The sequence below is a fragment of the Rhinoraja longicauda genome, chromosome 3 (assembly GCF_053455715.1).
Source record: "Rhinoraja longicauda isolate Sanriku21f chromosome 3, sRhiLon1.1, whole genome shotgun sequence".
Lineage (NCBI taxonomy): Eukaryota > Metazoa > Chordata > Chondrichthyes > Rajiformes > Arhynchobatidae > Rhinoraja > Rhinoraja longicauda.
This window is the reverse complement of record NC_135955.1, coordinates 54,186,349-54,212,527: the sequence shown is the minus strand read 5'-3', so window position 1 is coordinate 54,212,527 and position 26,179 is coordinate 54,186,349. Positions and strand designations below refer to the sequence as shown.

At 44.3% G+C, this 26,179-nt stretch overlaps 1 protein-coding gene across 1 annotated transcript in view; it reads right to left on the bottom strand.

Annotated features, from left to right (window-relative positions):
• Positions 1-7,242, bottom strand: part of fancc (FA complementation group C) — a 118,878-nt gene extending 111,636 nt beyond the window's left edge. The window contains exons 1-3 of the mRNA XM_078396157.1: positions 7,072-7,242; positions 5,599-5,683; positions 1,679-1,773 (exon numbers count right to left, since the gene is read on the bottom strand). Coding sequence (XP_078252283.1) covers positions 1,679-1,773; positions 5,599-5,683; positions 7,072-7,242 — 351 coding nt within the window. The remainder of the gene's footprint in view (positions 1-1,678; positions 1,774-5,598; positions 5,684-7,071) is intronic.
• Positions 7,243-26,179: the final 18,937 nt, after the last annotated feature.

Sequence of the window (26,179 nt, the reverse complement as noted above, 5' to 3'; positions counted from 1 at the left end):
ACAGTCACACATCTATTTTTCACATTTGTTCTTACCCTCATTTTTTCAAATATATAATTCCCCCTGAGTGGATACCTGCTCTCCCTCACTGAAAACAAACCTTGGATACAGTCAGGAAGTGTTCTTTCTTTTGCTCTAAACATTATTTGTAGGATTTTAAAGTCTACTAGATCCATAAATTTTAGGGCATATGATTTCATAAATAATGGGTTGGTTGGAGCATCTCTGCTACATTGACGACTGCATTGGTGCTACCTCTTGTACCCGTGCAGAACTCACTGACTTCATAAATTTCATCACTAATTTCCATCCTGCTCTTAAATATACTTGGGCCATCTCCGACATCTCCCTACCGTTTCTGGATCTCACCATCTCCATCACAGGAGACAGACTAGTGTCCGACCTACTGACTCCCACAGCTATCTTGATTACACTTCTTCCCATCCCGTTTCCTGTAAAAACTCTATCGCTTACTCCCAATTCCTCTGTCTACGCTGCATCTGCGTCCAAGATGAGGTGTTTCATACTCGGGCATCAGAGATGTCCTCATTCTTCAGGAAACGAGGGTTCCCCTCTTGCATTATAGATGAGGCTCTCACTAGGGTCTCCTCTATATCCCGCAGCTCCACTCTTCCTTCCCCCTCTCCCCATTTGTAACAAGGATAGAGTCCCCCTTGTCCTCACCTTCCACCCCATCAGCCGTCGTATACAACAAATTATCCTCCAACATTTCCGTCACCTCCCACTACTGGCCACATCTTCCCATGTCCACTCCTTTCTGCTTTCCGCAGAGACCGTTCCCTCCGTAACTTCCTGGTCCACTCGTCCTTTCCCTCCCAAACCACACCCTCCCCAGGTACTTGCTCCTGTAACCACAGGAGATGCAACACTTGTCCCTTTACCTCCCTCCTCGACTACATCCAAGGGCCCAAACAGTCTTTCCAGGTGAGGCAGAGGTTCACCTGCACCTCCAACCTCATCTATTGTATCCGCTGTTCCAAATGTCAACTTCTCTACATCGGCGAGACCAATCGCATGCTTGGCAATCGTTTCGCTCAACACCTTCGCTCAGTCCGCCTTAACCAACCTGATCTCCCGGTGGCTGAGCACTTTAACTCCCCCTCCCACTCCCAGTCTGACCTTTCTGTCATGGGCCTCCTCCATTGTCATAGTGAGGCCCAGCGCAAATTGGAGGAACAGCATCTCGTATTTCGCTTGGGCAGTTTACACCCCAGCGGTATGAACACTGATTTCTCCAACTTCACATAGTTCCTCTGTCCCTCTCTTTCTCCTCCCCCTTCACAGTTCTCCCGCTGTCTTCCTGTCTCCTACTACATCCTCTCTTTGTCCCGCCCCCTCCCCTGATATCAGTCTGAAGAAGGGTCTCGACCCAAAACGTCACCCATTCTTTCTCTCCTGAGATGCTGCCTGACCCGCTGAGTTACTCCAGCATTTTGTGTCTACCTATCTTTGCATCATGTTCGGCACTAGACATTGTGGGCCAAAGGGCCAGTTCGTGTGGCTATACCTTTCCACGTTATATTTATTTCTGGTATCGCCACTGATCACTCACTGAAGTTATGCAATATAATAAGTAGAGCTCCCACAGAAATTACAAGTGAGAATTGAAACACATTTTCAATATCCTGCTCTAGTTGCAGGTGCTGGATAATCTTACCCAAATCCAGTCATTAGCTTTTTGTTCCACCGCATTCTCAGGTTCTGCACTGTACAGACACCACACGCACTCCAACAGGTTCTGATGACACTCATCTGCAATAACAAATGGTAATAGCAGCCGAGTTAGAATATGGAGGTGGTGTACTTTGCAAGCCAACCAAAACCAAAGGACTGACCTCCAGTAACCACAACTAACTTTATCTGTGTGGAATATTTTCCTTTTGATGCCCATCAAGTTCAGCGTTACCAGGGCACCTTTATGACATTCTGGGTCAAAAGCTGCCTTCACGTCACAAGCAGTCACTCTCACATCACATTTGGACAATAGACAATAGACAATAGACAATAGGTGCAGGAGTAGGCCATTCGGCCCTTCGAGCCAGCACCGCCATTCAATGTGATCATGGCTGATCATTCTCAATCAGTACCCCGTTCCTGCTTTCTCCCCATACCCCCTGACTCCGCTATCCTTAAGAGCTCTATCTAGCTCTCAAAAAGAGAACACAAAGGCCTGAAAAAGGGCTCAACTCAAAACGTCACCCATCCATGTTCTCCAGAAATGCTGCCTAATCTGCTCAGTTACTCCAGCATTTTGTGTCCTTTTGTGTGTTGATCAGCATCTGCAGTTTAGTTCAGTTTTAGGTTAAGTTTAATTTAGAAATACAGCGTGGAAACAGACCCTTTGGCCTACCAGGTCCGATCCGACCAGCACCAACCTACAAACAAACATGCACGTCTTTGTAATGTGGGAGAAAACCAGAGCACCTGTCGGAAACCTTACATACAGCACCTTAGTCAGAATTAAACCCAAGTCTCTGTGTTAAAGTTCATTTCTTAAAACAGACAACAACACAAACAGTTAAAGGTAAACCAAGCAAAGCTTTAATTATCGTCAGATAGGAGTGGGGGGATCAGCGTTAAGGGTGTATGACCATACTCAGCACTCCCCTTGCTTCCACTCAAAGGTACAGCATTTTCGCAGCATTTTTATACAGAATTTGCAGCCAGGATGTTTAACACAACATTTCCTTCAAATCAATCACAAACTGTATCGAACACAATATATTTGACACCCTACAGTCATAAAATATTCCACACAATAAGTCATTAGTCGAAGGTAAGGATCCTTATCATACCACAAAGGTCTTGTTTACACACTCCCACAAATAGTCAAGTTAACCACATCCTAATCTTAGCGAGAGCATTGTCCATCGTCTTTCCCAGACATCCTTCCCAGGGATAACAGGATATACCGCTCTAGAGGCTTTAGGAATCACATTGTTACATCCTGCCTGGTGCAATTTTACAAACATCAGCTATTCAGGACCCAAAGTTCAGGCTCACCCTGTTCATTCATTCTACCATTTTATTATTTCTGTGGTTTCCAGGGATTGTATGTTTCAGCTACCAGACACATCCTTATGAGCAATTAACATTCCTCCACTTACAATATAAAAGCCCCAAAAGCATAATGGCCAAGCATCCCATCATGCAAAGTTAATATGGCACTGTAAGGCAGCAACTCTATTGCTGCACCACTGTGCCACCCTAGAAGTTCCTTGTTTCTACCATTCAACCAAGACTGTGATGAGGATTGGAGCCCAGTAGTCCTGGCAAAATGTGATTGAGGCAATATGTGAGCACTGTTGAATATGGCTTTAATCACTGTTGGTGATAGAAAGTAGTCTTTATGAGCAGTGGTAGCCAGATTGGATTTGACCTGATTTTAGAAGAATGGTGTGTAAATTAAGCAGGGTGTTAGCCAAAACAGCTCTGTACGAAGATTAGCAAGATGGTGTAGTTTAATATTAGATTTATGCTGTTAATTCAGACAAGCTCAATTAGGCACGATAAAAACAGAAATATAGGTCCATTAGTATGTTAATGGTCCCAAGGATGCTAACCAATTTAACATCGAAGAAAAGTGCATCAGTCACAGCTCAATTTGTAGCATTGAATCAAAACTTGAATCAAAATATTGTGGGTGCAATATTGTGGGTATATGCATCTAGCTTAGCATTTCTAAGAAATAGTTTAGACCAAGTCCTGTTCACCTATCGCCCCTATGTTTGCTGACCCACATTGTCTCCCAGTTAAGCAGTTCCTGAATTGTACAAATTCAGTTTATCCTCACTATCACCAACCTCCTTCAGTCCTACAACCTTTGAAGAAAGCCAAGGTCCTTTGATTCTGGCCAACTGATTTTAAACAGATTCAATCACGAACTTAGGCGCCTCTTCCTTTAAGTGCTGTATCCATGTTCTTCTTTAAGATGTGTGTAAGAAGGTACTGCAGATGCTGGTTTAAACCGCTCTGAAGAAGGGTCTCGGCCCTAAACGTCAATGGTTACTATCACTTCACAGAACCAATGTCAAAATCCATCCAATAATTGGTGATTTCCTCAACATTTTAGAATAATTAACACTTGACAAAAATCAGATATTTTAACTTTGAAAATAGTCCTCATGCAAGCGTACACCTTGGGATTTAATTTTTTTTATCTCATCTATTCTTCTTGCTTATTTCCTGCTTCCTTCATCAGTAATTCCTTAAGCGCTTTAAAACCCTGCCAGATTCTACTTTGTAATTAAAGCCATTACATAAAGCTTTTAACGTAATTTCTCTCTTCTTAAAAATATGGGCAGGAATTTCCTGCCCATCCTTAATAATCAAGGTGGATTGGAACAGCCTGCACTATTAAAACTTATATTACAGACAAGATTTCAATTTTGAATGTTAACAATTTGACAGCCACATGAAACAGGAAATCTTCAGTATTTCCAATTATTTTTTAAACTCATCTCAAGACAAAGCTTCCATGGGCAACACTACTTTCCATGAAAATTTAATTTTGTCATTATTGTAGAAATCAATCATTTATTAGATATGCTATAAGCCAAAATAACTAAAGATCATGTAGAATCAATGATTGTAGACAGTTAGCCAAGAGCCAAAATTAAAAATTGCAGGCTTGACGAATTAGGCATAAAGTATGATTGGTCTTTGTGTCTTAATGTGTTATGGGTGATGATTATACCAGATTGTTAAAGCTGATAAAGTTAAAACAAAGAAGCACACCAACACATCTACTTCCATAGAAGGCTTAGGAAGTTGGTATGTCCCCAACAACTCTCACCAATTTCTACAGATGCACCATAGAAAGCAATTTATCAGGATGCCTCGCAGCTTGGTTTGGGAACAGCTCCATCCAAGACCGCAATAAAATTGCAGCGAATTGTAGACGCAGCCCAGACCATCGCACAAATCAACCTCCCTTCTATTGACTCCGTTTACACCTCACGCTGCCTAGGCAAGGCCAGCAGCATAATCAAGGACGTGTCGCACCTTGGCCACTCTCTTCTCCCCTCTCCCTACGGGCAAAAGGTATAGAAGTGTGAAAATCCACACATCCAGATACAGGGACAGTTTCTTCCCAGCTGTTATCAGACAACTGAATCATTCTACCACAACCCGAGAACAGTGCTGAATAACTATCTACCTCTTTAGTGACCCTCAGACTATCCTTGATCGGACTTTGCTGGCTTTACCAAGCACTAAACTTTATTCCCTTGTCGTGTATCTATACACTGCAAAAGGATCGATTGTAATCATGTATTGTCTTGCTGCTGACTGGTTAGCATGCAACAAAAGCTTTTCACTGTATCTCGGTACACGTGACAATAAACTAAACTGAACTGAACAGAACATTGGGACTTTTTCCCCCCAAGCACACACAGTGACTAAATGAAAGTATCATCACTGCTTTGAGCAGATGCAGAAAACGATTTAAAATTAAGTGAAAATATGCCTAAAAATTATTTTCTTAACAACCAAATTATAATAATTAATCTTAGAAATGAAAAAAAATCAGTCATCTTCTGAATGCATGAAGCTGTATCACCATCCTTGCAAACTTACCATGTGCTACAACAAATGGGTTCCAACAAAGTCTGCCCAGCAATTGCCCAATCATTGGAAATGATTTCAATGCCGCAGTCGTCTTCTGCAATAAGAGAGGAAATGTGTTGGATCAGTATTTCTACAAACCCTGTATGTGGCCACCAAAACAAACTGTTTAATATTAATATACCAGCATCACAAAAAATACCCGAGGTTGAAATTTAGCCACATGATCTTAAAATAAAATTCAATATTGCTGACCTTCCATGAGCATCTGATGGACACAGAACTCATATGATGCATGTAAACAGATATTAGTTTACTCTTGTCACGTCATTGTACTTATTGCATTTATCATTACGATGTATACTGTTTATTCTATGAGTTTCGTGTAAAGAAGGAATTTCATTGCACAATAAACTAATCAAATACACTACACTAATGGTTCAATTTATTATTCAGTAACTATCATCATCCAATGAAATTTGCACAAAGTGCAAAATTTTCCAATGTTTGTTACAAATGATAAAGCAGAATTAGAACAATACTGGGAAGAGCAAAACCAGTGAAGATTAGAAACAAACCCATGGAGCTAGAGAGAGGAAGACAGAGACAGTCAGAGGGCGTAAGAGTTTAAAAAAGTTGTCTGCTTGTTTTGTGTTTAATGATATAACTCGCAATAACATTTATGTTTATAACTTGCATTTAAACTTGCTTCAAATATATTGAGGGTAAATAATATGGAGAATTCTTGGAAAAAAAGCAAAACAGCAAAATTAACCTACTATATTAAAATGAAAGACACATTATCCGCACATGCATCAAGAAATGAGAGCTTAAAAAAGACAATAACTGTTGTTTCTTTCACATTTGGTGTTCATTTATTTAATTTATTCCCCCATATAAATTCTGCGCATACCAATTTTATTCTATATCTAGGATTTTTGGGCCGTGATTTGTTTTCTTCATACGGGTGAATTTCCGTAACCTAAGCAGCATAACACAGGGTTTTCCTTCACTATAATATTTAAACCAATTCCCTTCATTTCAAAATGGCAAGTCAGTTCTCATAACTATTAAATTCTGGATACATTTATAGTCTTCAGCTTTGAAATATTTATGTCACCAGGTCAGTGTTTAAAATCAACACGACACAACTCACGGCCAAAGTACAAACTTGCAAGTTTAAAAAAACGGCTAGTCACCCAATTCACAACCTTACAACTGTTTATTTCAATGAGTTAAATGACTTGATTGGCTTGAAAGTCTCATGTAACATCTTTGCCAATCTAGAGAATGTTGCCTTTCATAATAAATCAATTGCAGGAAATACATTCGTTAGCATTAGGCATAGCCTGTTTCCCCAACTAGATGTAGCAAGTTCCAGAAAAGCAAATTGAAACAGTCTCCTTGCCACTACTAACTTTCTATTTGTCCGAATTTGTGCAACAGATTGGCATTAATGATTGATTCCATCTGTGAATTGCTTACCATATGCTGTATGGCTCCATAAATCTGCTTCAGGAACTCCTGTAACTTAGGCAGGTGCAAGCAGACATCTTGCTGGGATTCAAAAGTAGTGGCCTGGCCCCATTCAACAGACTTATTCAACCAGTGTTCAAAGCCAAAACTTGAAGGTGGAATGGAAGTTGCTTGGGTCATACCACAAGCTACAAAACTCAAGTTTAATAGTCATCCAAAAGGAAAGGATACTTCCTCCAAACCTGTAATCTGTTTAATAAAAAAAGTTGAAAGAAATGTTCAATATTTTTCGATAAGGTGAGCAAGTTTTCAAAACAAAATCAAAGATGTAAATATAATTAACATTTTGTCTCAAAACAATAGGAATAACTCCAATAAGAAAGTTACTTTTAAATGTGTTGCCCAGTTGGGTCCCAAAGTTTTAACCATCTGAATTTGTCGTCACCAGCATTTCATTACAATAACAGTTAAATACTGCTTGGTGAAAAGTAACAACACAACCACACTTTTCAAAAAGAATGAAACAAGAATCTTAACCAATTATATATTGTGTCAAGACCAAATGAAAAGAAGGGATGTTTTATTTCATATTTATGACATCTGCTGCTTTATTTGAATTTTCCTTTGAAAATATTAAAGGTCTGACTAAATAGGGTAATGAAACACTTAGTTGGAATTGTTAAGATTGTTGGCACGAATTTAAATAGTACAGGTGGGGGGGGGGGGGGGGGGGAACAGTGGAAGAATCCCCTTTGGGAAAAAATAATTTTGGTTTGGCTTTTCATAAGCTTAGACAGAGACACAAAGCAAATCGATGTGGCACTAACAAGATCAATATGCAAAACCTTACAATATCGAAGGATCGAGACCTAATATTTGTTATGATTGTCTGCTGGAAAAGGCAGGAGGGAAAATTACCCATCCCCTACTGAATAGAGTTGGGCAGACAAGCAGTGCCACGGCTCCTATATTGGGTCAGGAGGGAGAGAGGTGGCGCAGCAGTAGAGTTGCTGCCTTACAGCGATTGTAGCGCCGGAGACCCAAGTTCAATCCCGACAACGGGTGTTGTCTGTACGGAGTTTGTATGTTCTCTCTGTGTGTATGGGATAGTGTTAATGTGCGGGGATCGCTCGTCGGAGCGGACTCGGTGGGCCGAAGGGCCAGTTTCCACACTGTATCTCTAAACTAAAAGATAGATCAACCATGATTGAACGGCGGGGAGTAGACTTGATGGGCCGAATGGCCTAATTATACACCTATTCCTTATGAAGCATGTGGTCCACTGGGGCCAAAATATTTTAAGGCACGATTAGTACGTTTACATATGACGCTAAAGTGTGTGGTATCGTGGATAGAGAAGATGGTTATCTAATATTACAACAGGATCTTAATCAGCCAAGTAAGTAGGCTAAGGAATGACGAAGGGAGTTTAAAGCAGATAAATGCTAGGTGTTACATTTTGGGAAATGAAACCAGGGCACGACCTTCACAGTAAATGATAGGGCCAGTCAAGAAGAGGTTTTGCACCAAAGATAGACACAAAGTGCTGGAGTAATTCAGCGGGTCAGGCTGCATTTCTAGAGGATAGTTGACCTTTTAGGTTGGGACCATTCTTCAGGCTTTTGTTGCATTGGCCTTCATTAGTCAGGGTACTGAGTATAGAAGTTGGGGCACTATGTTACAGTTGTGTAAAACATGGGTAAGGCCACACTTGGTGTACTGTATTCAGTTTTGGTCACCCTGCTAAAGGAAGGATATCATTACGCTGGGAAGGTTTAGAAGCATGTTGCCAGGACTTGAGGGCTTGAGTTACAGGGAGAGGTTGGGCAGGCCAGGACTTTATTCCTTGGAGTACAGGAGGCTGAGGGATGATCTTATAAAATGGGAATAAAATCGTGAGGGGAATAGATTGGGTGAAGACACAGAGTCTTTTACTCAGGGTAGAGGAATCAAAAACAAGAGGTTTAAGATGAGAGGGGCAAGATTTATTACAAACCCGAGGGGCAACCTTTTCACTCAGAGGGTGGTGGGTATATGGAACGAGTTGAGGCAAATACATTAAGTCAAGTCAAAGTCAATTTTATTGTCAATCCTCAGCCAGTTTACACAGACAGAAAATCGAAATACCGTTTCCCACAATCCCGAGGAACAAAGTGCATAAAACAAAAGGCACAGCAAACAACAATCAACATAAAATATAAAATATAAAATATAGTCACTTCAAATTTTTTTTTAAAAAAGTGTCTGGTGCTGGATGTGCGTGTGTGTGGGGTGTTAAAGTCCAGGTCCCATAGGGGCAGGGGAGAGAGGAGGAAGGGAGGGGAGAGAGTTCAGCATCCTGACAGCCTGGTGGAAAAAACTGTTCTTTAGTCGGGTGGTGCTTGACCTCAGGCTGCGAAACCTTCTCCCTGAAGGCAGGAGGGTGAAGAGGCTGTTGGAGGGGTGGGAGGGGTCACCCACAATGCTCAATGCTTTGCGGGTGAGGCGGGTGGTGTAAAGGACCAGGAGTGTTGGGAGTGAGGCGCCAGTGATCCTCTCAGCAGTGTTCACTATGCGCTGCAGGGTCTTACGGCTGGAGGCTGTGCAGCTTCCGAACCACACAGTGATGCAGCTGCTGAGGATGCTCTCGATGGCACCTCGGTAAAAAGTGTACATGATGGGTGTGGGGGCTCCCGCTCTCTTCAGTTTGCGGAGGAAGTAGAGGCGCTGCTGGGCTTTCTTGGCGATGGACGTGATGTTGTTGCTCCAGGAGAGATCCTCGGTGATGTTCACCCCCAGAAATTTGGTGCTGCTCACCTGCTCCACAGCAGCACCATTGATGGTCAGTGGGTGGGGGTGTTGGGTGTGCGTTCTCCTGAAGTCGACAACAATCTCCTTTGTTTTCTCCACATTCAGGAAGAGATTGTTGTCTGTGCACCACGCGGCCAGCTGGTCCACCTCCTTCCTGTAGTGGGTCTCGTCGTTGTTGCTGATGAGACCCACCACTGTTGTGTCATCCGCAAACTTGACGAAGTGGTTGGAGCTGTAGGTGGGTGTGCAGTCGTGGGTCAGCAAGGTGAAGAGCAGGGGGCTTAGCACACATCCTTGTGGGGCACCCGTACTCAGCGTGATGGTGTCCGATGTGTTGCTGCCGACCCGTACGGACTGGAGTCTGGCAGTGAGGAAGTCCAGCAGCCAGTTGCAGAGAAGGGGGCTGAGGCCCAGATTTGTTAGTTTACAAACCAGCTGCTGGGGGATGATGGTGTTAAATGCTGAGCTAAAGTCTATGAACAGCATCCTAACATATGAGTTTTTAGTGTCCAAGTGGGTGAGGGCTGGGTGTAGAGCAGAGGAGATGGCATCCTCAGTGGACCGCTTAGCTCGATATGCAAACTGAAACGGGTCCAGGGAGGGGGGGAGGTTGGATCTGATCTGCTTCATGACCAGCCTCTCGAAGCACTTCATGATGGTTGAAGTCAGCGCTACAGGGCGGTAGTCGTTGAAGCAGGATGGAGAAGACTTCTTGGGCACAGGTATGATGGTGGTTTCTTTGAAGCACAAGGGAACAACAGCCTGGCTCAGGGAGATGTTGAAGATGTCTGTGAGGACATCTGTGAGCTCAGCTGCGCAGTCTTTTAGCACACGACCAGGAATGTTGTCAGGTCCAGAAGCTTTCCGGGTGTTAATCCTTAACAGTGTGCTCCTCACACTGCCTGGAGACAGACAAATAGCCTGGTCGTTGGGGGGAGTAGTTGTTTTCTGCGCAGGTGTGTTGCTCTGTGCTTCAAAGCGTGCGAAGAAGCCGTTGAGGTCGTTCAAGAGAGAGGTGTCACTGTCACAGGTCTGTGGTAAGGGTTTGTAGTCCGTGATAGTCCTAATACCCTTCCACAGGCTCCGTGTGTCTCTGCTGTCACTGAAGTGGGCTGTGATGCGCCGGGTGTAGTGTTGTTTGGCTTTCCTGATGCCACTGGAAAGGTTGGCCCTGGCTGCTCTGAGACCGGCTGGATTGCCCTCTCTGAAGGCAGCGTTGCGGACCCTCAGCAGCCCATGGACCTCCCCTGTCAGCCATGGCTTCTGGTTAGCCCGGATGGTGATGGCTCTGGTGTGGGTCACATCGTCAATGCATTTGGTGATGTAGCCTGTAACTGTCTCTGTGTATTCCTGAATGTTGGTTGTGTTGTTGTATGTTGCTGCCTGCTTGAACATGTCCCAGTCTGTAGTCTCAAAGCAGTTTTGGAGTGCAGCTGTGCTGTCCTCTGACCACACACGTACCTCTTTTGAAACCGGTTTGGTGACTTTCACCCGGGGTCTGTATGCCGGTTTCAGCAGAACGGTGAGGTGATCAGAGAGGCCGATGTGGGGGAGGGGGGAAGCCTTGTATGCTCCTTTGATGGTCGTGTAGACAAGGTCCAAGGTGTTGTTTTCTCGTGTTGGGAAATCAACATGCTGGTATACTTTGGGCATGACAGTTTTTAGGTTAGCATGGTTGAAGTCCCCAGCTACGATGAGAAAGCTATCTGGGTGTGCTGTCTGCTGCTCAGAGATGGCCCGGTACAGATCACAGAGTGCCTCCTCTCTGTCCTTGTTGTTGGAACTGGGAGGGATGTAAACAGCGACTAACAGGATAGCTGTTAGCTCCCTCGGGAGGTAGAAAGGTCGGCACTTCACAACCATAAACTCCGCCAGCGGTGAACAGTGTTTGTAGACCAACACAGCGTCCCGACACCAAGCATCACTGATGTAAACAATCACACCGCCGCCACGAGTCTTCCCCCCGCTAACCGTAGCTCTGTCCGATCGGTAGCATGTTAGCCGGTCGAGCTGAACAGCGGAGTCCGGGATGTTGTCATTAAGCCATGTTTCCGTAAAAACGTAAACACAGCATTCCCTCACCTCACGCTGGGTCGACCGGAGAAGTCTTATAGTGTCCATTTTATTGTCCAGTGAGCGTACATTAGCCATTAGCATGCTCGGAATAGCCGGTCTGTGTGGGCTAGCCGCCAGCCTAGCCCGGATGCCTCCGCGCTTACCCCTCTTCTGCTTCCTCTCACACCGCCTGCGGTGTCTCCTTTCCAGCCGGGGGGCAGCACTCGAGGCCAAGGTCGAGGTCAGTCAGAGTATTCTGAGGCCGCTAAGTTCCTCTGCAAGCATAGCGTCCAGTGTTGATGATGTTGTTTTCTTGTCCAGCAAGAACTCACGACTATACTGTCTACTGCTGACTGTCCAGAGTTGTTGAAGTGACAAACATGACGAACTTGATAAAACATTAAAAACACTCGAAAAATCGGGAGAGTGTGGGGTCGCTGCGTCTGCACGCGCTGCCAACAGTATTTAAAAGACACTTAGTCAGGTACATGGATAGGAAAGGTTTAGAGTGATATGGGCCACACAGGCAAATGGGACCAGCTTAGCAGGCATGGATGAGTTGGGTCTAAGGGTGTATTACCGTGCGGTACGATGCTGCCTGTCCTGCTGAGCGTTTTTCAGTATTTTCTGGTTTTATTGCAGAGTTTCACCAGATTTTTTTAATTTTCAAGGTCTTAAGTACCTCCTGCCAATGAGGAATATACTTATGAATTCATGTTTAAATGAGCATCCTTATCCAATTCACATCTTAGTCTTTCAGCCTTGATATATTTTCATGAATTTTGTATTTTTGTTAAGGGATGTTATTAGATTTGGATATACGTTTACTTCCATTCAACATTAAGCACTTCTAAGTTAGAAACCATGTAGCCTGGTTTATAATCTCATTATTCAAAACTATGCTTCAGTCCAAACCAGGGACCCACTCCTTAATAAACTAATACCAGCAATATGATCACTCATCAGCATTACCAAATTATATACTCCTCTATGCGGTGAGAGTACATCCACAGGAAACAGGTTGCAAAGTACCCAAAGTCAATTCACTTTAAACCAGTGCACCCATTAGCTATGCTGTTCCCAAGAGCTCCTCATGAAGTAATACCAAAACACTGGGATGCGAGCCTAAAAATCACTTAAGGCAACACAATTTACTGCCATGTCAATATACTTCTTGTGTGATCTTCAAATTGCCAGTGATGGATGTCCTATCATTTCCACTAGCACAAAATACACTCTCCAGACAAAAAATAGAACTTTGAAAGAGATATGTAACTGCGGTGCTGAGTATTTTCCCACAAACCAAGTAGACATAATAGAAAACTTCCACCAAAATCCCACTGCATGAAGATTTCACAGGCCTTCCATTGTCCTTCATGAAAAATCCCAAAAACTTTTTTGTGCTGGATTCTGATGCATTACAAAAATGAAGCATTCTAATGATCTAAATTATGTAGTCCAAAATTTGTTTTAATTGATAATTTATCAATTTTCACCCAAATTTCCTTGTGAAAATATGTAGCTTCCCTGCCAAAACAACTATTGTTAAAGGCAAGCTTCAAACACAGAGGATATTAGATCTGATTTTTTTTTTTTTTAAAGTAAAACATTCTATCTAACTAAAAAATGCCCTGTAGGTTCATTAATAAACTCAATAATCATGTTGGTACGATATTCATGTACCTTTTATTTTCTGTGCAGTTAGCAGATTAGTGCAACTAAAGAAAACAGAAATAATAACCCTCGCGAGATTGCTGATTGCTAAAAAGAGTGCCAACACAATAAAGAGCTTCTTTGCCAATGAAAATGTAAAATGATACATTTTCCTTGTAAAAGGTGCTGCATGATATTTCCTCATAACTAATCTCAAGACAGGAACATTTTATGTCACCATCACAAGCAGCAACCAAATCCAATATTTACTGACGATACAGAAGGCCATTTTGGCCCATCAAAATCTAAACCAGCTCACAGCTCAATCCCTTCCTCTCCTCCCCCCCTGTAATTTTCTCCTCGAATCCCTACTACTCACCCACACACTTGGGGCAATTTATAGTGGTCAGTTAGCTTACTTACCTGCAGGTCTTTAATATTGAAGAAAACCAGGGTTAGAATTTAACCCAGGCCGCTTGAGCTGTGAGACATATACTCTACTAGCTGCACCATTGTGCTGCCTAACAATTAGTGCATCCCTCTTCTGTGTGTCATCATTTAACAGGCACTGGTAAATGAAATGCTGTAGTTACTACAACAGAGGATGAATATAATACTGTAATAGCTTTCCTTTCCTACTCCAAAAACAAATGTGTAATGGAATATCATTCAGCTGTCTGGATGTGTGGCTGCTACAGATCTACTTGATCAATCTCTTAGTTCTGTTTAAATAACCTTCCTGCGGTGACTTATAAAGGTGGCACACAGCCACCACCTCAGTGAAGACTGGAAGTGGGCAATGAATGAATACTCGTAAGACTGGCTAAGGGGGAGGGAGGGGGGGAAATAACCATTACTTTATTCTTATTGTACTGTTTTTACCAATTTGGTACAACTGTGGGGATGGATTGATAATCTCAGAAGCACTGAAGCATTCTTCATACGTGTGGGCCTGCTGTCAGATATGGGCCTGCTGTCAGATAGAGGCCAGAAAGGGCAAGGCAGTAGATTTGCTTCTCTGAAGGACACTGTTGACCTTTGTTACCTTATCAGTGTGACTGCTGTCAAAGCCTCTATCTGAATATTTCTTAAATCTTTCTAACATTCAGGAACATTTATAAACTTAAAATTCATGCAAGTAATTAAAAACTTAAACAATTAAACTAAAATAATGAAATAGAGTTATAAACATTAAACAAAGATTTTTAAAAAACCATCTCGCACATTGTTTCCCAATCTGAGAATCCCCATTGAAATGAATTAGATCTTTGGTGGCAGGCCAAACCTAATCTACTGTAGAATCAGAGATTGTCAGGGAAATCTTAACAAAACCTTCTAATGACCAATCCCCGGTGTCCAGTAACAGAGCACAGCAACAGACATGGTGCCATCAGTCACACAATAAACCTTGAACTTACAAGTGTAGGGCTTGCCTCCAATGGAACAAATGAAACTGGGGTGGCCCAGTGGCAGAGCCAGTAAACCCACAGCCTCACAGCTCAAGAGACTCGGCTGCAGGCTGGGCGGAGTTTGCTGACTCTCTCAATGGCTGCTTGGATCTCCTCCATATGTGCCAGTTTCCTCCCACATCTCAAAGATTTACAGTTTGCTGGTTTAATTGATCACTGTAAATTGTCCCCAGCATATGCGAGTAGTTGAATCCGAGAATTGATGAGAATATGGGGAGAATAAAAATGGAATGTAGGATGCGTGGTTGATGGTCGGCACAGACTCAGTGGGCCGAAGGGCCTGTTTCTATGCTGTATCAATCCATGACACATTTCCTTAGAAACAGACTGCCACAGCCTAGAAGAATGGCCCTAATCTATTAACAAACTAGAAGGCAGAGGGGAGTCTAACCAGATTTATTTCATGCAAACACAGTAAATGAGCTCTTTATCAATGGTATATACAAAGTCATTCCTCCTTCTTGTAAAGTCAGTGAAATGTAGGTTTAGAATTTTAGTTCAAACTCACCCAGAACTATATCAATTAGAAAAGCAGAGATGCATTACGCTCCATTTAACTTCATAAATATCTTCATGTTTGGGAACTGAAAGGCACAGCAAAATTGACCTTTACTTTTTGGGGCCTGGCGTCAAGCCCATTCCACGCCGATGAGATAAAAATGTTCCCAGCTGAAGAGCGACAGAGTTATGTGTAAAAATAAAACTAATGTAAATAAATCAGCAATACAAACTTCTTCTCACTTTGACATCCTCAATTCTCTCTGAGAGAATAATGGCAAGAAAAACAGAAAATATCCGACTGTGACAGAATTAAAAAAGCAAATAGGCTAGGTATGAGTTACACTAAAATGCAGTACGAGTGCAGCAAGGCATGCACGATGTAAAAGCAAGGAACTGCAGAAGCTGGTTTATAAACAAAGACACAAAGTGCTGGAGTAAGTCAGCGGTTCAGTCTGCAAAACATGGATAGGTGACGTTTCGGGTCAGGACCCTTCTTCTCCCCATTCTCGGAAGATGGCGCAGTCCAGTCCAGTCGCCGTCGTGGTAGCTCTGCGGGAACTGTGCGTTTTTTTTAACTAGTATGTTTATTTTTAAATTATCTCTAAGTGCTAACACGCTAGCACTAGCATTAAACAATGTACGACCGGGAAACGCTCGTAAAATTAAACTCTAGCGCAACCGGAGGACTATTAAACACTATACTCACCGATTCAACGTGGCCGATAGAGATCATTAAAGGAACGCACCGCAGCAGCAGCAGCAGCAGCAGTGGGAGGGCGGCTCCGTGGGAAAGTCGGAAAAAACATCGAGGGAAGCGAGGGGGGATTCGGAACAGGCTGAGAGCCCAAGCCTTACGTCTACCTCTGCCCAGCATACTTCTGGCCAACGTCGAGTCCCTGGAGAACAAGCTGGATGACCTCAGGGCAAGGATCAGATTCCCAGAGGGACATAAGGAACTGCAACATCCTTTGTCTGACTGAGACATGGCTGACCCCGCTGGTGCCGGACCAGGTGATTTGCCCATCCGAGTCCTTCACTGTTTTCCGGGCGGACAGAACGGAAGAATCCGGGAAATCCAAGGGCGGAGGAGTCTGCTTCTTGACCAATAATAACTGGTGCAATCCTGGAAATATTAAGACGCTTTCTCGTTCCTGCTCACCGGACCTGGAGCGTCTGACTATCCAATGCCGACCATTCTACCTTCCCCGGGAGTTCAGCTCGGTGATCATCACAGCCGTCTATATTCCACCACATGCGGACACCGACGTGGCACTGTCGACCCTACACAATGTGTTGTGTCGACACCAAAACAAGAACCCTGATGCGGCTGTGGTGGTGGCTGGAGATTTCAATAGGGGAAATCTCAAAACGGTCATGCCCAACTTCTACCAACACATCACGTGTGTCACCAGGGGGGAAATAACTTTGGACCACTGCTACACGCCGTTCAGGAAAGGCTACAAGGCCGTTTCTCTCCCTCCTTTTGGAAAATCTGACCACGCTGCCATTTTCCTGCTGCCGGAGTATAAATAACGGATAGTACGGGAAGCGACAGTGACAAGGGACGTAAAGCGGTGGGCTGACCATTCAGAGGCCATGCTGCAGGATGCACTGAGCGAAGTCGACTGGAACATGTTCCAAGCAAGTTCCAGAGACGTCAGTGAGTTTGCGGAAGCGGTTTACGGACTTGTAGCCGATAACATCGTCCCCACGGTAAGGGTCAGTATCTTTCCTAACCAAAAACCCTGGGTGGACAGGTCTATTCGCGTGGCTTTGAATGCTCGCACCGCTGCTTACAACTCTGGCCTGGCATCCGGCAACATGGACGACTACAAGGTAGAGTCCTACCGACTGCGAAGGGCAGTGAAGGAAGCAAAAAGGAGGTACCGGGACAGGATGGAATCACAGATGGAGCAGCAGCAGGACACCAGGCACCTTTGGCAAGGGCTATGGACTATAACTAGCTACAGGTCCAGCACCCCCTCAACTGGAAGTGCCGGCTCCTCCTTAGCTGATGACCTGAACTCTTTTTATGCACGGTTCGAGACGGGTAACATCACCCCTAACTCGCCGTCTAAAAACAACACCGACGGGGCGCTGGCTAGCGAGGCTGTAGGGGGATCCACCGCCGGGGATGTGCACACATTCTCGGTGTCCGAGCATGAGATGAGGTGGGCTCTGATGCGTGTGAACACGAGGAAAGCTGGAGGCCCAGATGGTATATCTGGGCGAGTACTAAAGTCTTGTGCTACTCAGCTTGCTCCAGTGCTCACCACAATATTCAACCTCTCCTTGGCCAAGTCCGTGGTCCCTGCATGCTTCAAAAGATCCATCATTGTACCGGTGCCAAAGAATGCCTCTCCAGCGTGTTTAAATGACTACCGACCGGTGGCCCTCACTTCGGTTGTCATGAAATGCTTCGAGAGGTTAATCAAGAAGCACATCTGTGCCCTCCTTCCTCGCAACATGGACCCACTACAGTTCGCATACCGTCCGAACAGGTCCACGGATGATGCGGTCTCCCAGGTTCTACACACCGCTCTCTCTCATCTGGACAACCAGGGGGGCTATGTGAGGATGCTGTTCATTGACTTTAGTTCAGCATTCAACACAATAGTCCCCAGCAGACTGGTTGAGAAGCTGCTGGAACTGGGGCTTAGCACCCCTCTGTGTGCCTGGGTCCTGGACTTTCTCACCGCCAGGCCCCAAGTGGTCAGGATGGGGGAACACACATCTAGCTCCCTCACCCTGAACATAGGATCCCCCCAGGGTTGCGTCCTTAGCCCCCTACTGTACTCCCTGTACACACATGACTGTGTGGCTAGGTTCAGCTCAAACTCCATCATCAAGTTTGCTGATGACACTGTGGTGGTGGGCCGGATCTCCGACAACGATGAGAAGGCCTACCAGGAGGAGGTGACTGATCTGGCACTCTGGTGTCAAGACAATAGCCTCCTCTTGAATGGCACTAAAACTAAGGAGCTGATTGTGGACTTTAGAAGGGCTCAACATCCAAGGACATACACGCCACTGGAGATAAATGGGTCTACTGTGGATAGGGTGAGCAGTTTTAAATACTTGGGAGTCCACATCACAGAGGATCTGACATGGGCAACGCACATTGCTGCACTGGTGGGTAAGGCAAAGCAGCGCCTTTACCACCTTAGACAGCTGAGGAAATTCAGAGTGTCTCTGAGGATCCTTCATTGCTTCTACTCTGGGGCTGTAGAGAGCATCCTGACCGGCAACATTACAGTCTGGTTTGGGAACAGCTCTGCCCAGAACAGGATGGCCCTGCAGAGAGTAGTGCGTTCGGCAGAATGCACCATGGGAACTACACTCGCCCCCCTGCAGGACCTATACATCAGGAGGTGCAGATCCAGAGCAAGCAAGATTATGAGGGACCCCTGCCACCCCAGCAACGGTCTGTTCCAGATGCTACGGTCAGGCAAACGCCTGTGAAAACGGAGAGGATGAGACGGAGTTTCTTCCCACAGGCCATCAGGACTGTTAACTTTTATAACTCCAGGGACTAAATTTTGTCTTCTCTATATTAACTTTATTAACTTTATTTATATGCTGTAACTGTAATTATTTTTTGTGCACAATCCGCAGTCATTGCCACTTTCATTTCACTGCACATCGTGTATGTGTATGTGACAAATAAACTTGACTTGACTTCAGACTAGTGTTTCATGCTTACGGTTTCTTGTATTCCATTATTTGTTCGGATGAAGGGTCACCAACCTGAAACATTAACTGTTTCTCTTTGCACATATCCTGCCTGGCCTGCTGAATTTTTCCCCACATTTTCTGCTTTTAGTTCAGAATACATGGAGAGCATGCAAAGTGTTTTGTTTCACATGCAATCCTCCGGAAAGTTTAGATCAACAAGGAGGGAGTAGGGGAAAGATAACATTAACAGAGTACTCCTCCCAACAAAACCTCAAGGCAATATTCCCAATTCAGGAAGCGGGAATATTTTAAGCACAATTTTGTTGGCTGTGTCATGACAAGTGACGCCATCCATTAAGCTGATAACAGGTTAACTTACTATATTATCTCCACCATCTGCCCCCAAAACCACAGCAATGTTGCCTCAAGAAGATAATTTTTCACAGGTTTACCTCACAGGTGACCTCACAACCCTGAACAAGAGGAGCCGCAGAATGTCCACAGTGCCTGGACTGTCTTTATAAGTAAAAAACTTCTGGCCTTTCCACCAACAAATAGCAAGACTGGTGTGATGAGAATTGCCAGCAGGCACACAAGCTAAATTTATGAGAGCACAAGATGTTCTTGGATCAAAAGCCCAAGGAAAAATAAATAGCTCCATCCTCACCTAAAAGCTGAGGTTCAAAAGAAGACCTGTGACCAATAAACATGGTGGGTGGAAAGAGCGAAGGCGGTTAGCAATTCATCACATGCACAAATTATTCAACATTGTCATTCAGCATCTACTGTCTAAACCCCAAGGCACACCCTATTAAGGGCCAAGAACAGAATTAACCCCCCCCCCCCCCCCCCCAAGGAAATATGCAAACTTATTGAGGACAGTGGAACAGACATAATCCACTGGAAGGGGCACTTTGAAAGTCTCTACAACAGTGGCTCTGACCTTAACTCAAGGCCTTCATAACAAGAGGATTTTAGTATAGGAGTAAAGAGGTTCTTCTGCAGTTGTGTAGGGCCCTGGTAAGACCACATCTGGAGTATTGTGTGCAGTTTTGGTCTCCTAATTTGAGGAAGGACATCCTTGTAATTGAGGTAGTGCAGCGAAGGTTCGCGAGATTGATCCCTGGGATGGCAGGACTGACATATGAGGAAAGATTGAAAAGACTAGGCTTGTATTCACTGGAGTTTAGAAGGATGAGAGGGGATCATAGAGACATAAAAAATTATAAAAGGACTGGACAAGCTAGATGCAGGAAAAATGTTCCCAATGTTGGGAGAGTCCAGAACCAGGGGCCACAGTCTTAGAATAAAGGGGAGGCCATTTAAAACTGAGGTGAGAAAAAACTTTTTCACCCAGAGAGTTGTGAATTTGTGGAATTCTCCGCCACATAGGGCAGTGGAAGCCAAATCATTGGATGGATTTAAGAGAGAGTTAGATAGAGCTCATGGGGCTAGTGGAATCAAGGGATATGGGGTGAAGGCAGGCAAGGGGTATTGATTGGGGACAATCAGCCATGATCACAATGAATGGCGGTGCTGACTCGAAGGGCCAAAGGGCCTCCTCCTGCACCTAATTTCTATGTTTCTATCCCCACGTCAAAATGCCAGGTCCAGACTTAAAAGGCCATATACCAACTGAAAAATGTAAGCACAAACTCACAACCTCATCTCCCCCACCACAGGGGGAAGAGAACGTGCCAGGTGACTTTAGCGACCCATAAGCATGACCATTTGTAAGAAAGGAGATAATTCATTGGGAAAGTCAGCACCTTCACTGCCTATTCCCATTGGCTGTTCCCGGAATCACAGTATGGATGCTGTCCACCTAAAGGAAATATTGACATAATCTTTTTTAATGTCAACTCCAAGATAAGTGCATTAAAGGTATTGTGGAACAATCTTTTCAAATTTGGCATCTGCAGAAAACTGCCCCTCATTTACAACTGCTGTGTGATAGCAAACAACTCATGATCTTAAACAATAGGTCCACAACAGACCCAATCTTGGTGCAGACGATGTCAAGGCAAGCTGCAATATCACCTTAACAATCTTTTCTGCTGCAATACTGCACCTCACCTCCATCAAGCTTCCTGCTGAAGAAAAAACAATGTGCAGGATAACTGAGAAAATGTTTAACCAATATCGCCACCTCTCCAAATCCAACCTTAATCGGCATAAGTTCTCGTCAACGTATACATGAAGCATTCAACAGAACAGTTTTTTGACATTTGTAAAACAAAAGGTCCTCTCCCAACCAACTTACAACACTGCCCTCAATGATAAAGGTGCAGGGCAAGACCCTGGTAAACATGACCACATTCCACGACTCAGGACTCCTCAATGAAGGCATCATTGCTGGTGAAACTCACCATTGCATTCAGTGCACCAATTCAGTTTTTGACCATCGAAGGAAAATACCTCAAAACTAGCACAAAGCTCGTGGTCTACCCGGCTGCTACGATCCCTGCCCTCCTGGATCCCTCAGAGAATGAACTAGCCACAGACTTCAGGAGGTGTTGTACATGACCCAGTCAGTATCAATGGTGCCAAAGTAAATATGGTGAAGAGTTTTAAGTTCTGTGGTATAAATATCAACAGCAATCTGTCCTGGACAACCACATTAAAGCTATGCATAATAAAGCATACCGATGCCATTATGTCCTCATAAAATAGATGGTCAAGATGTCTCCAATCAGTTACCAACTCCTACAGATGCACGATAGAAAGCATTGCAGCGGGATGCATCTTGGGTTTGGCAACAGCTCTGCAGAAGACTGCAAGTAATTGTAAAGTTTTCGATATAGCCCACATCATGACACAAACCACCCGCCCTCCCCCATCCACTTCAACTACATTTCACAATGCCTCAGGAAAGCAGCCTAGTCATTTCTTCTTTTCCCCTCTTCCATCCGGCAAAAGATACGACACCTTGGAAGCACATACCACCAGATTCAAGAACAGCTTCTACCCGCTGTTATCAGGCTGCTGATGTCCAAAATAGTCCAAATCTCCCAACCTACTTCATGGTGGCCATGCACTTTTAAAAAAAAGTCTGCACTTTCTCTGTAACTGCCACGCTGTAACAGCATATTATAGGCTCGAGTACATTTCTGTTCACACTACCCCTTGTAAATGTGTATGGCTTGATTGTACTCATGTTTAGAATGTTTTGATTCAATAACATGTAAACAAATGTTTTCACTATCTCAGTACACAACTATAATAAACATATAATATAAGAAGATAACTGCAGATGCTGGTACAAATCGAAGGTTTTTATTCACAAAATGCTGGAGTAACTCAGCGGGTCAGGCAGCATCTCGGGAGAGAAGGAATGGGTGACGTTTCGGGTCGAGACCCTTCTTCATTCCACATCACTCCAAAGACGTACAGGTATGTAGGTTAATTGACTGGGTAAATGTAAAAAATTGTCCCTAGTGGGTGTAGGATAGTGTTAATGTGCGGGGATCGCTGGGTGGCGCGGACTTGGTGGGCCGAAAAGGCCTGTCTCCGCGCTGTATATATATGATATGATATGATCAGTCTGAAGAATGGTCTCGACCCGAAACGTCACCCATTCCTTCTCTCCCGAGATACTGCCTGACCCGCTGAGTTACTCCAGCATTTTGTGTATAATAAACATATTGCATCTTAAAGCATCATATCAATGCTGATTATGTAAAATCCTCCCTAGAAAGGATAAGTGAATCAGTATCTCTCATAAGTCACTCTCATATCTAATATCAGACTAACAAACCACAAACAGACATGAGATACCAAACTCCATCACAGTAAGACAATGAAGGAAACAAAGGTATGGGGAGAAGGCAGGAACGGGGTACTGATTGAGAATGATCAGCCATGATCACATTGAATGGTGGGGCTGGCTCGAAGGGCCGAATGGCCTACTCCTATTGTCTATTGATTCAAGGATGCAATATCTGTACCAAACCCCTGGGCCATGACAATTCAGAATGGAAATGGAGAATTGGGGATGCAGTGAGAACCATTTATTGGGAGCACACCACCTGTTAAGCTACCCACCTAACAACACTATAGTAACAATCTCAACCCGAACGCTTGTCTACAAACCTCTCAACCTTTGTATTTCTCCTTTCACCTTCAAGATATTCCTCAAAACTTACCTCTTTGATTAAGTTCCCCTTAGCCTGATGGAAGCCTTTTTTTTGTTGCAATTACGGTAGAACTTTGAGTGATTTCCCCCCCGTAATATCAAAGGCGCTGCATGAATGGAAGTTACTGTTGTACAACAGTGTCTGAAGAAGGGTCTCGACCCGAAACGTCACCTATTCCTTCTCTCCTGAGATGCTGCCCGACCTGCTGAGTTACTCCAGCATTTTGTGAATAAATACCTCCGTTTTGTACCTGCATCTGCAGTTATCTTCTTATACTACTGTTGTGCAAGACTTGCAATTGCTTATAAATCTCTGCAATGATTTTTGATTTGGATTTTAGAAACCCTGACGTTGAATAAATCCGATGGACCGCAATGAGTCGCTGCTACAAACACGAGGGGGCTAAACCTCACACGTAACTTCGGAGACAACATGGAAAGAGTTTGCATTCAGGTAAATGTGCTTGGCATTGTTTATAACTTTGAAAACTGCATGTGAATGTGACTGACCTGCGAGCCGGTCCACTGCACCCGGAACTGCTGGAGTTTCCCGCCAGGCTCTGATTGACAACTGACGCCCGACTGCTGGCTCCAATCGTGCAAACCCAGGCCGCCCCTTTGCTCCGGGGAGCTGCTCAGCTTCGGCAAAAAGCTCGAAATGTAATTGAAAATCTCAACATTGTCATGAAAATAATGCTAATGCCATCAGCTGCGAATTGCAAACTACAAACCCGAATGTGAAAACTTAGATCAAACTGTACATGCACACACACACATCACACAGCATTGACAGCTGCTGAGTTTATAAAGGTGCTGTTTTCAGAAAAGTTTGCTGGAGTGTGTTATCCGATGGACCAAACATGTATTAATAACGCATTTATCGCTCTCTGAAGCGTGTATTGTGAGTTCCTTCTTCACCCTAAAGTATTGGTGTGAACCATCTGGAAAGTTAGGACAATTAGATTGCCCATAAGTTTTATTTCCTCTAGTGCAGACGGACAAATTTCCAGATTTATGGAAATCACTTTCAAACTTGCAAATGAGGCATTCAAGCTTGCAACATACCTAAAATACCGATTTTTTTTTTTTAAACTGCAGATGTGGAAATTTGATATTAAAACAGTAAATTGATCCAAAATTGGTTTGAAGGTAGGCGACTGAAGGTTGTGGAAGAGGATATTTTATTTTCAGACAGGAGACCTGAAACAAACAGAGCTGCAGGTGCTGGTTCCACTGCAGGTTATAAAAACGATTAGGATGAGAATATAAATTTAGTTTGTAACTAAGTTTGCAGATGACACTAGAATTGTTCAGAGGGCTGATCCGTGGGCCGTTCTCGCAAGTCGGGGCCTGATCAACCCCGGCTGGGTCGCCTGGGCGAGGGTGTCAGATGTTGTGAGACCCGAAACACCCGATGCCCCAGGTCACATCACTGAGGATGCGTCCCAGTGCATCCAGAAGATGTATCTTGCACATTGGTATAGTGGACAGTGAAGAAGGTTATCTAAAACTACTCAGGTATTTTGGCCAACTGAGCAAATAGCTGAGAAATGGCAGATGGAGTTTAATTCAGATCAATTATGAAGTCCATAAATGATCGGAGCAGAATTAGGCCATTCGGCCCATCAAGTCTACTCTGTCATTCAATCTATCTCTCCCTCCTAACCCCATTCTGCCTTTTCCCCATAGCCTCTGACATCCATTCTAATGAAGTATTGCATTTTCACAATCACAATCACAGTCCTACTTTATAAGCCAAGTATGTTTTGCAACATACGAGGAATTTCATTTGCCGGTCAACAATAAAAAACAACAGGACACACAAAGTACATTTTAACATGAACATCCACCACAGTGACTCCTCCGCATTCCTCACTGTGATGGAAGGCGAAAAAAAGTTCAATCTCTCCCTTCTTTGTCCTCCAGCAGTCGGAGGCCTCTCACCTTCCATTGACGGGACGATCTTGACCGACAGCGGGCCTTCCTCGTCGGGGCGATCATGCTCCTGCATCGGTGGGGGGATCTCACTCCCCCACATCGGGCGATCTACCCCGGGTGGGGGCTTGTTGAAATTCGTGCAGCTTGGAGCTCCCGACTTGGGTCTCAACCCGAGACTGTGAGCTCCTTGATTTTAAAGTCTGCAGGCAGCGGTTGGAGCATCGATCCAGGCAAGGAATCGCATGCTCAGATGGTAAGTCCACGCCCCGCGGTGGGGCTCAAGGTCAGTCCCGGGTAAGGCCTCCAGCTCCATGATGTTAGGCCACAGAGCGACCGGAGATACGATCTGGAAAATCGCATCTCCGGCAAGGTAAGAGATTGAAGAAAAGTTTCCCCCGACCTCCCCGCCAACCCCCCACATAAAACAAACCAGAGAACATTAACACAGATTTTTAAAACTCACCAAAAATAACAAAAAAAGGACGAAAAGGACACAGACTGAAGGCGAGGCTGCCATTGCGGCGCCACCCGGTGGACAAAGACAAACCAGGGCTGGAAGTGCACAGTAAATGGTAGGACCTGAAAGAGTGGTAGATCAGGAAGATCTAGAGGTGCAGGTACGTAGTTCCATGAATGTGATGAACAGGTAGACAGGGTAATAAAGAAGACATTTAGCACACTTGCCTTCACCCATCAGGGTATTGAGTACAGGAGTTGGGAAGTCATGTTACAGCTGCTTTTTAACCTTCTGCCTAACTCCCTAAACTCAGTTTAAAAGCTCCTCCCTCCTTCCTATGTCATTAGTACCAACATGTACTATAACGTTTGTCAGTTCTCCCTTCATCTTGAGAACATTCTGTACCCAATCTGAGATATCCCTGTTCCTGACGCCAGGGAGGCA